This window comes from Oncorhynchus mykiss, chromosome 9 (genome assembly GCF_013265735.2).
Source record: "Oncorhynchus mykiss isolate Arlee chromosome 9, USDA_OmykA_1.1, whole genome shotgun sequence".
Lineage (NCBI taxonomy): Eukaryota > Metazoa > Chordata > Actinopteri > Salmoniformes > Salmonidae > Oncorhynchus > Oncorhynchus mykiss.
Window position 1 is genome coordinate 14,864,590 of NC_048573.1, and position 11,674 is coordinate 14,876,263.

At 45.9% G+C, this 11,674-nt stretch overlaps 1 protein-coding gene across 1 annotated transcript in view; it reads left to right on the forward strand.

Moving 5' to 3' along the window:
* LOC110531577 (SLAM family member 8-like) overlaps window positions 1–11,674 on the forward strand; it is a 24,655-nt gene continuing 12,981 nt past the window's right edge. Inside the window, exon 1 of the mRNA XM_036987395.1 lies at window positions 1–118. Coding sequence (XP_036843290.1) covers window positions 52–118 — 67 coding nt within the window. The 5' untranslated portion in view covers window positions 1–51. The remainder of the gene's footprint in view (window positions 119–11,674) is intronic.

Genomic DNA, 11,674 nt, shown 5'->3' on the forward strand with positions numbered 1-11,674 from the left:
GATAGGGAGGACGTACAGCCAGAGGAAACAGACATACAACTCCTAACAGAGATGTCTGGTGGTCCCCTCTCCTCCTTCTCCAAACAGGGAATACTCCTACTCTCTATCCTCCACTATGGTTGGTATTGTATGGAATCTTTTTCATGTTTTGTATCAATTACATTTGCTTGCTTGCATGATAAAGTTAGGAATAATAGTTAAACTGTTAACTTCCTTGGTTTTTAACTCTAACTTTAACCCTTATCCTAACCTTAACCTTTACCCCAACCATTATTCTAAACCTAACCTTAACTTAATTTTAGCAAGCAGTTGCTTATCAACTGATAGTTTCTTGATAATTTGACCATCTGTATATCATCTACAGTGCAATCAGAATGTATTCAGACCCCTTCCCTTTTTCCACATTTTCTTAAGTTACAGCCTTGTTCTAAAATGGAATAAATAAATACACATTCTCATAAATCTACACACAATGCCCAACAATGACAATGCAAAAACAGGTTTTTAGAATTTCTTGAAAAAGTATTTAAAATAAAAAACTGAAATAAATATATATAAATATATATAAATAAATAAACTGATTCCTTACTTACATAAGTATTCAGACCTTTTGCTATGAGACTCGAAATTCAGCTCAGGTGGATCGTGTTTCCATTGATCATCCTTGAGATGTTTTTAACAACTTGATTGGAGTCCACCTGTGCTAAATTAAATTAATTTGACATGATTTGGAAAGGCACACACCTGTCTACTTAAAACCTGTTATGGATGATGCGAATTTTCGCAGCTTTTTGTAAAAAATCGCGCAACATTTCAAAGTCCTGCTACTCATGCCAGGAATATAGTACATGCATATGATAAGTATGTGTGTATAGAAAACACTCTGAAGTCTCTAAAACTGGTTAAATCGGGTCTGTGGCTATAACAGAACGTGTTTAGGAGTAAAAATCCCTGGTAAAACTGTTTACCAAAAACACAAAAAAAATATTTGTCCGCCATTCAATGTATTGTTTAAGTTGCGACCTAAAATAAATGAGGATCCCCTGTAAACGCCTACAGCTTCCACACGATGTCGCCCTTGCTGTCAATTTCTGACTCATTTATCCTTGGTTACAACACGAATAGGCCCCTCCTTTCTTGAGGCGAACCACAGTATGTTGTGAAACTGAAAAAATGGATGATGATTTCCAGACTTGCTGCTATCGAATACAGATCGCCCCGTGATCAATTTGATACATCATTAACGTTTATTAATACCTAAAGTTGGTTTAGAAAAGTCGTTTGAAGTGATTTGTAAAAGTTTATAGGCGACTTTTGTAATTTTAAAAAGTGACGTTGCGTCTTGTAAATGGGCTTTTTGCAGCATCAGACTGGCCTTCAGCAAATGACATTTTGGGTATACAATGACGGATTTAATCGGGAAAAATACCCAATTGTGATGTTTATGGGACATATAGGAGTGCCAACAAAGAAGCTCGTCCAAGGTAATGAATGTTTTATATTTTATTTCTGCGTTTTGGGTAGCGCCGGCTACCGCAAAATCTGTTGTTTACGTGTCGTGCTGGTATTTTGGGGGGGTGCATGCTATCAGATAATAGCTTCTCATGCTTTCGCCGAAAAGCATTTTACAAATCTGACTTGGTGGCTAGATTCACAACGAGTGTAGCTTTAATTCAGTACCTTGCATGTGTATTTTTATGAAAGTTTGAGATTTATTGAGTACTATACTCGAGTACTATAGGTGGAGCTCTGAAATTTCCGCTGAGCTGTTCCTGTGCAGGGACCACCTCCGTAAGAAGATAAGGTACCACAGTTGGCAGTGCATGTCAAAGCAAAAACCAAGCCATGAGGTCGAAGGTTTTGTCCGAGGCACAGATCTGGGAATGGTACCAATAAATGTCTGCTTCATTGAAGGTCCCCAAGAACACAGTGGCCTCCATCATTCTTAAATGGAAGAAGTTTGGAAGCACCAAAACTCTTCCTAGAGCTGGCCGCCCGGCCAAACTGAAACTTCCAGGTCAATCATCTCTGCAGCACTCCAAAAATCAGGCCTTGGAGCCAAAAACACCTAAAGGACTCTCAGACCATGAGAAACAAGATTCTCTGTTCTGATGAAACCAAGATTGAACTATTTGGTCTAAATTCCAACTGTTACATCTGGAAGAACCCTGGTACCATCCCCAACACCTGAAGCATGGTGGTGGAAGCATCATGCTGTGTGGATGCTTTTCAGCGAAAGGGACTGGGAGACTAGTCAGGATCAAGGGAAAGATGAACAGAGCAAAGTACAAAGATATCCTCCATGAAAACCTGCTCCAGAGTGCCCAGGACCTCAGACTGGGGTGCAGGTTTGCTTTCTGACAGGACAATGACCCTAAGCACACAGCTAAGACAACGCAGGAGTGGCTTTGGGACAAGTCTCTGAATGTCCTTGAGTGGCGCAGCCAGAGCTCGGACATCAACCTGATCGAACATCTCTGGAGAGACCTGAAAATAGCTGTGCAGCGATTGGAGGAAAGCACAAGTACAGGTGCGCCAAGCTTGTAGCGTCATACCCAAGAAGACTTGATGCTGTATTGGCTGCCAAAGGTGCTTCAACAAAGTACTGAGTGAAGCAAGCCTGGGCAACTCCAGTCCTCGGGGGCGTGATTGGTGTCACACCTTTTCCCCAGCCCCAGGTAACACACCTGACTCCAATAATCAACTAATCATGATCTTCAGTTTTAAATGTAATTTGTTTAAATCCGCTGTGTTTGCTATGGATGGAGAAAGGTGTGACACCAATCAGGCCCCCAGGCCTAGAGTAATGCTTATGTAAATGTGATATTTCAGTTGTGTATTCTTTATACATTTGCACACATTTATAGAAACCTGTTTTTGCTTTGTAATGATGGGGTATTGTGTATAGATTGATGAGGGGAATAACAATTTAATCCATTTTAGAGTAAGGTTGTAACGCAATAAGATTTGGAATAAGTCAAGGGGTCTGAATACTTTTTTCAGGACAAGAACCACTGCTGTTATGTTCGACATATTACATTTTGCTTTGTTGTAACTGTATTATTTTATTATTGTATTCTTACTTCATGAAAGAAGACATTGTTTAAAGGTTAATGATATGTGATTAATAGTAGACTGCCATGAATGTATTATGTTGCCCATGCAGTGTATGTATCACGACTCCATATATTGACCCAGATGCAGACACAAGAGGCGGATAGTACAGTTCTCAGATGATTTACTGGATTCTGGAGTCGCCTCTTCACTGTTGATGTTGAGTCTGGTGTTTTGCGGGTACTATTTAATGAAGCTGCCAGTTGAGGACTTGTGAGGCGTCTGTTTCTCAAACTGGACACTCTAATGTACTTGTCCTATAGCTCAGTTGTGCACCGGAGCCTCCCTCTCCTCTTTCTATTCTGGTTTGAGCCAGTTTGCGCTGTTCTGTGAAGGGAGTAGTACACAGCGTTGTACGAGTGTCATGTACTGTCATGTTGTCTTGTCTCTGTCCTTTCCCTTCACCCTGTCTCCCTCTGCTGGTCGTGTTAGGTTACCTTTTCTCCCCCGCTTTCCCCCAGCTGTCCCTTGTCTCCTCTAACTACCCATTCACCCCGTTCCCCACCTGTTCCCTTTTTTCCCTCTGATTAGGTCCCAATATCTCTCTCTGTTTCTGCTCCTGTCCTTGTCGGATTCTTGTTTGTTTGTGTCATTCATGCCTGAACCAGACTGTCGTCATGTTTGCTGTAACCTTGTCCTGTCCTGTCGGAATCTGCCGGTCCATCTGAGCCTACCTATGTTTGGTAATTAAAGAAGCTCTGTTTAAGTTGATTCGCTTTTGGGTCCTCATTCACGCACCGTAACAGAAGAATCCGACCAAGAATGGACCCAGCGACTTCGGATCCTCTCCACTCAGCCGTCGAGATCCAGGGAGCGATGCTAGGCAGACACAAGCAGGAATTGTCTGCTGCTCGACATGCCGTTGAGACCCTGGCCACCCAAGTCTCCAACCTCACAGAACAGGTTCACCATCTCCGCCTCGATCCACCGGCCACTTCCAGGGCTTTCGAATCTCCGGAGCCCAGAATCAATAACCCGCCGTGTTACTCTGGGGAGCCCACTGAATGCCGCTCGTTCCTCACTCAGTGTGATATTGTGTTTTCTCTCCAGCCCAACACTTACTCCAGGAGCACTGCTCGTGTCGCCTACGTCATATCTCTCCTTATTGGACGGGCTCGTGAGTGGGGCACGGCAATCTGGGAGGCAAGGGCTGAGTGTACTAACCAGTATCAAGACTTTAAGGAGGAGATGATACGGGTTTTTGATCGATCTGTTTTTGGGGAGGAGGCTTCCAGGGCCCTGTCTTCCCTATGTCAAGGCAATCGATCCATAACAGACTACTCTATTGAGTTTCGCACTCTTGCTGTCTCCAGTGGCTGGAACGAGCCGGCCTTGCTCGCTCGTCTTCTGGAGGGTTTCCGCGCAGAGGTAAAGGATGAGATTCTCTCCCGGGAGGTTCCTTCCAGCGTGGATTCCTTGATTGAACTCGCTATTCGCATTGAGCGACGGGTTGATCTTCGTCACCGAGCTCGTGGAAAGGAGCTCGCGCTCTCCGTCGCCTCCCTCTCCGCATCACTACCATCTTCCTCTGCCGGCTCGGGTGCTGAGCCCATGCAGCTGGGAGGTATCCGCATCTCGACTGAGGAGAGGGAATGGAGAATCACCAACCGCCTCTGTCTCTATTGCGGTTCCGCTGGTCATTTTGTCACTTCATGTCCAGTAAAAGGCCAGAGCTCGTCAGTAAGCGGAGGGCTACTGGTGAGCGCTACTACTCCTGTCTCTCCTTCAAGATCCTGCACTACCTTGTCGGTCCATCTACGCTGGACCGGTTCGTCAGCTTCCTGCAGTGCCTTAATAGACTCTGGGGCGGAGGGCTGTTTTATGGACGAGACCTGGGCTCGGGAACATGACATTCCTCTCAGACAGTTAAAGGAGCCCACGGCCTTGTTCGCCCTGGATGGTAGTCCTCTCCCCAGGATTCAGCGTGAGACGCTACCTTTAACCCTCACTGTTTCTGGTAATCATAGTGAAACCATTTCTTTTTTAATTTTTCGTTCACCTTTTACACCTGTTGTTTTGGGCCATCCCTGGTTAGTTTGTCATAATCCTTCCATTAATTGGTCTAGTAATTCTATCCTCTCCTGGAACGTCTCTTGTCATGTGAAATGTTTAATGTCTGCTATCCCTCCTGTTTCCTCTGTCTCTTCTTCACAGGAGGAGCCTGGTGATTTGACAGGGGTGCCGGAGGAATATCACGATCTGCGCACGGTGTTCAGTCGGTCCAGGGCCACCTCTCTTCCTCCACACCGGTCGTATGATTGTAGTATTGATCTCCTTCCGGGAACCACCCCCCCCCGGGGTAGACTATACTCTCTGTCGGCTCCCGAACGTAAGGCTCTCGAAGATTATTTGTCTGTAGCTCTTGACGCCGGTACCATAGTCCCCTCCTCCTCTCCCGCCGGAGCGGGGGTTTTTTTTGTCAAGAAGAAGGACGGGTCTCTGCGCCCCTGCATAGATTATCGAGGGCTGAATGACATAACAGTGAAGAATCGTTATCCGCTTCCTCTTATGTCTTCAGCCTTCGAGATCCTGCAGGGAGCCAGGTTTTTCACTAAGTTGGACCTTCGTAACGCTTACCATCTCGTGCGCATCAGGGAGGGGGACGAGTGGAAGACGGCGTTTAACACTCCGTTAGGGCACTTTGAATACCGGGTTCTTCCTTTCGGCCTCGCTAACGCTCCAGCTGTCTTTCAGGCATTAGTCAATGATGTCCTGAGAGACATGCTGAACATCTTTGTTTTCGTTTACCTTGACGATATCCTGATTTTTTCACCGTCACTCCAGATTCATGTTCAGCACGTTCGACGTGTCCTCCAGCGCCTTTTAGAGAATTGTCTTTTTGTGAAGGCTGAGAAGTGCACTTTTCATGCCTCCTCCGTCACATTTCTCGGTTCTTTTATTTCCGCTGAAGGCATTAAGATGGATCCCGCTAAGGTCCAAGCTGTCATTGATTGGCCCGTCCCTAAGTCACGCGTCGAGCTGCAGCGCTTTCTCGGCTTCGCGAACTTCTATCGTCGTTTCATCCGTAATTTCGGTCAGGTGGCAGCTCCTCTCACAGCCCTTACTTCTGTCAAGACGTGCTTTAAGTGGTCCGTTTCCGCCCAGGGAGCTTTTGATCTCCTCAAGAATCGTTTTACATCCGCTCCTATCCTTGTTACACCTGACGTCTCTAGACAGTTCGTTGTCGAGGTTGACGCGTCAGAGGTGGGAGTGGGAGCCATCCTTTCTCAGCGCTCCCTCTCTGACGACAAGGTCCACCCATGCGCGTATTTTTCTCATCGCCTGTCGCCGTCGGAACGTAACTATGATGTGGGTAACCGCGAACTGCTCGCCATCCGGTTAGCCCTAGGCGAATGGCGACAGTGGTTGGAGGGGGCGACCGTTCCTTTTGTCGTTTGGACTGACCATAGGAACCTTGAGTACATCCGTTCTGCCAAACGACTTAATGCGCGTCAGGCGCGTTGGGCGCTGTTTTTCGCTCGTTTCGAGTTCGTGATTTCTTATCGTCCGGGCTCTAAGAACACCAAGCCTGATGCTTTGTCTCGTCTCTTCAGTTCTTCAGTAGCCTCCACTGACCCCGAGGGGATTCTCCCTGAGGGGCGTGTTGTCGGGTTGACTGTCTGGGGAATTGAGAGGCAGGTAAAGCAAGCACTCACTCAAACTCCGTCGCCGCGCGCTTGTCCTAGGAACCTTCTTTTCGTTCCCGTTCCTACTCGTCTGGCCGTTCTTCAGTGGGCTCACTCTGCCAAGTTAGCCGGCCACCCTGGCGTTCGGGGTACGCTTGCTTCCATTCGCCAGCGTTTCTGGTGGCCCACCCGGGAGCATGACACGCGTCGTTTCGTGGCTGCTTGTTCGGTCTGCGCGCAGACTAAGTCCGGTAACTCTCCTCCTGCCGGCCGTCTCAGGCCGCTTCCTATTCCCTCTCGACCATGGTCTCACATCGCCTTAGATTTTGTCACAGGACTGCCTTCGTCAGCGGGGAAGACTGTTATTCTTACGGTTGTCGATAGGTTCTCTAAGGCGGCTCATTTCATTCCCCTTGCTAAGCTTCCTTCTGCTAAAGAGACGGCACAAATCATCATCGAGAATGTTTTCAGAATTCATGGCCTTCCGTCAGACGTCGTTTCGGACAGAGGTCCGCAATTCACGTCTCAATTTTGGAGGGAGTTTTGCCGTTTGATTGGGGCTTCCGTCAGTCTCTCTTCCGGCTTTCACCCCCAGTCTAACGGTCAAGCAGAACGGGCCAATCAGACTATTGGTCGCATCTTACGCAGTCTTTCTTTTCGCAACCCTGCGTCTTGGTCAGAACAGCTCCCCTGGGCAGAATACGCCCACAACTCGCTTCCTTCGTCTGCGACCGGGCTATCTCCTTTTCAGAGTAGCCTCGGGTACCAGCCTCCGTTGTTCTCATCTCAGTTCGCCGAGTCCAGCGTCCCCTCCGCTCAGGCTTTTGTCCAACGTTGCGAGCGCACCTGGAAGAGGGTCAGGTCTGCACTTTGCCGTTATAGGGCGCAGACTGTGAGAGCTGCTAATAAGCGTAGAACTAAGAGCCCTAGGTATTGTCGCGGTCAGAGAGTTTGGCTCTCCACTCAGAACCTTCCCCTTAAGACGGCTTCTCGCAAGTTGACCCCGCGGTTCATTGGTCCATTCCGTATCTCTCAGGTCATTAATCCTGTCGCAGTGCGACTTCTTCTTCCGCGATATCTTCGTCGCGTCCACCCGGTCTTCCATGTCTCCTGTGTTAAGCCCGTTCTTCGCGCCCCCGCTCGTCTTCCCCCCCCCCCCCCCCATCCTTGTCGAGGGCGCACCTATCTACAGGGTCCGTAAAATCTTGGACATGCGTCCTCGGGGCCGTGGTCATCAGTACCTAGTTGACTGGGAGGGGTACGGTCCTGAGGAGAGGAGTTGGGTTCCCTCTCGGGACGTGCTGGACCGTGCGCTGATTGATGATTTCCTCCGTTGCCGCCAGGTTTCCTCCTCGAGTGCGCCAGGAGGCGCTCGGTGAGTGGGGGGGTACTGTCATGTACTGTCATGTTGTCTTGTCTCTGTCCTTTCCCTTCACCCTGTCTCCCTCTGCTGGTCGTGTTAGGTTACCTTTTCTCTCCCGCTTTCCCCCAGCTGTCCCTTGTCTCCTCTAACTACCCATTCACCCCGTTCCCCACCTGTTCCCTTTTTTCCCTCTGATTAGGTCCCAATATCTCTCTCTGTTTCTGCTCCTGTCCTTGTCGGATTCTTGTTTGTTTGTGTCATTCATGCCTGAACCAGACTGTCGTCATGTTTGCTGTAACCTTGTCCTGTCCTGTCGGAATCTGCCGGTCCATCTGAGCCTACCTATGTTTGGTAATTAAAGAAGCTCTGTTTAAGTTGATTCGCTTTTGGGTCCTCATTCACGCACCGTAACAACGAGATCTTCAGTTTCTTGGCAATTTCTCGCATGGAATAGCCTTCATTTCTCATAACAAAAATAGACTATCAGGTTTCAGAAGAAAGTTATTTGTTTCTGGCCATTTTGAGCCTGTAATCAAACTCACAAATGCTGATGCTCCAAATACACAACTAGTCTAAAGAAGGCCTGTCTTATTGCTTCTTTAATCCGAACGACAGTTTTCAGCTTTGCTAACATACTGTAATTGCAAAAGGGCTTTCTAATGATAAATGAGCCTTTTAAATGATACATTTGGATTAGCTAACACAATGTGCCATTGGAACACAGGAGAGATGGTTGCTGATAATGGGCCTCGGTAGATATTCCATAAACAAATCTTCTGTTTCAAATCAAATCAAAATGTATTGGTCACATACACATGGTTAGCAGATGTTAATGCGAGTGTAGCGAAATGCTTGTGCTTCTAGTTCTGACCGTGCAGTAATATCTATCATGACTCAGGATATTGACCCAGATGCAGACACAGCTACAATAGTAATTTACAACATTAACAATGTCTACGCTGTATTTCTGATCAATTTGATGTTATTTGAATGAACAAAAAAATAGCTTTTCTTTCAAAAACAAGGACATTTCTAAGTGACCCCAAACTTTTGAACGGTAGTGTAAATATCTCTTACATCAGTCACAGTCAATTCATCCGTTCTTATTTACCTCATCAGTCTCATTCTGAACATTGCATAATCCGGTAAATCTGCACAAACCCTAGTCTACACGATGACTCAGCGATACACAAATTGGCTTGGTTATTTATTTTCTAACCAAATAATCACACCGAATTACATAAACACACACACAGGATAGATTATACATTGATTACTCCAGTGCAATGAAAAGTCCCAAGTGGACTAACCCGATATGACGGCTTGTTACACAATGAAATGGAGGGGAAAGAAAGAGAGGGAGGAGGAGAGACGAAGTAATTTGTCCATACAGTTGAATAATACGCTCATCGTAAATATGGATATTTAGCACCCTAACAACCACTCATTCGAATTTAGAAATGCAATGTACATATTTACGCTTGTATGTCTTTGTCCTCTCACTCTGTTGAAATCACTCAATCAGGCTGTGGAGAGTAGTTCGACAGAAGTATCTGGCTGTGCAAGACTCTGGTTGTCCACCAGAGGTCACCATGTCAATTGTAGTCATAGCTTCCTGGTCTCAGAGTGTCTGTTAGAATGGTTCTTCCAGAGGTGTACCACGCGGTGTTCAGCGGGCCTTGTCCTTCACTCTGTTTGTTTAGAATAGATACCTTAGAGGTACCTATAGTGATGAGAGAAAATTGTTCTTCGTCTCTCATCTTCGGTCGAATTTCCTAGGCTAACACTGCATAAACAGCTGCAGACTGAATGTTCCTGTGTACAGAGGTCTTCGAGAGAGAGAGAGAGAGAGAGAGAGAGAGAGAGAGAGAGAGAGAGAGAGAGAGAGAGAGAGGGTCTTAAAATTTTCTGGTATTATAGTCATTAAACCATTTCGTAATGCATTCAGCACACGCTGCACTTATACTGGTCTTGAGAGATTCCAACTATTTCAACTCAAGTTCTCTGGTCTAATATGTTAATTCTTCCATCCTGTTGCCACAATGTCTGTGTTCACGTGGGCGTGGTTACTGACTTGGCAAAAGTCTTTATGAAAAAACATTAGCTCATTTAGAAGGCTAAAGTCACATTTAATCTTCTCACAAATAGTTTCATATTTAATCATATAACTTGTACAACATTTAGATGTAAACCTGACCCCTTGAATGCATACATTTTCAGAGATACAGTTATTTAGTTATACCGTCCTTAATGATATCACAAAACAACAACTGATTTGATTTGTGTTTAAGTCTCACCAACCATTTCCCACATTATTTACGTTAGAAATATCGTTTAAATGTCCAATCTTTTGATGTTACAGTACTGCAAAATTTCTCTCTGTTGTAACAAAGGGATTTTTTACTTTCATTTCTGCATAGTGGGAGAGAGAGAGTTCCTGTAAGGTATTTGTGACACTCATAAAACTGTCCAACCTCTCTGGTGGGAGAGGGGGATCTCTCTGATCCTCACCCAGGAAGGAAAGTTATGACAACAGGCAGGGGTTTGTGATCAGGTCAGAGCCAGGCAGGTACAGGACGGCAGGCAGGATCGGGGTCAGGGTAGGCAGAAATGTCAGAACCGGGAAAACTAGGAAACAGAACTTGACAAACATGAAGACAGGAAAGCACACTGGTAAGACCTGACAAGTCAAGACGAACTGGCAACAGACAAACAGAGAACACAGGTATAAATACACTGGAGATAATGGGGAAGATGGGTGACACCTGGAGGGGGGAGGAGACAAGCACAAAGACAGGTGAAACAGATCAGGGTGGGTTTGAGACAAGCCCAAAGACAGGTGAAAAGAGATCTGGGTGTGACAGTATGATACATCTCTGGTACATAATTACACAGTAAACCCATTATGTAATAATAATAATAAAGTAATAGTACAATTAATAATAACATAAAAAATAATAATAGTAATAATAATAATACATGGTATTTATGTAGCACTTTCAAGGATCCAAAGTCTCTTACATGTGGTGTTTGCATTTCCACATAGTTGATTTGTACGTAGACGTGAGCAGAGGAGCATTTATTGATAAAGATCCACCCCCATTTCTCTTTTCCTGTAATCTCATTGTCACGACTTCCGCGGAAGTTGGCTCCTCTGCCTGTTCGGGCGGTGCTCGGCGGTCGTCGTCTCCGTCCTACTAGCCACTACCGATCCCTTTTTCGTTTGTCTGTTGGTTTTGTCTTATTAGTTTCACCTGTGTGTATTTTAGTTTAATTAGCGTCCTTATATATAGTAGGTTGTCCCGCCCTTGTTTTGTGCGGGATTGTTTTTGTTACTCTGTTGTATGGTGGGTTTTCGTGTATGTATTCTCCGGACTATTTTGGTCCTGTGTTTTGGGCTGGTTAATTGTATGCGCCCTGTGTGTTGGCGTGACCGTTTTGTGCGCCGGATAATAAATTGAACCCTGCTCTCTACGCCTGATTCCACCCACCACTCCTAGTATCTCGTGACACTCATCCTGTTCTGCTGAATGTGGGGGAGGAGTGGACTTGAATAAAGTAAAGTAGACCC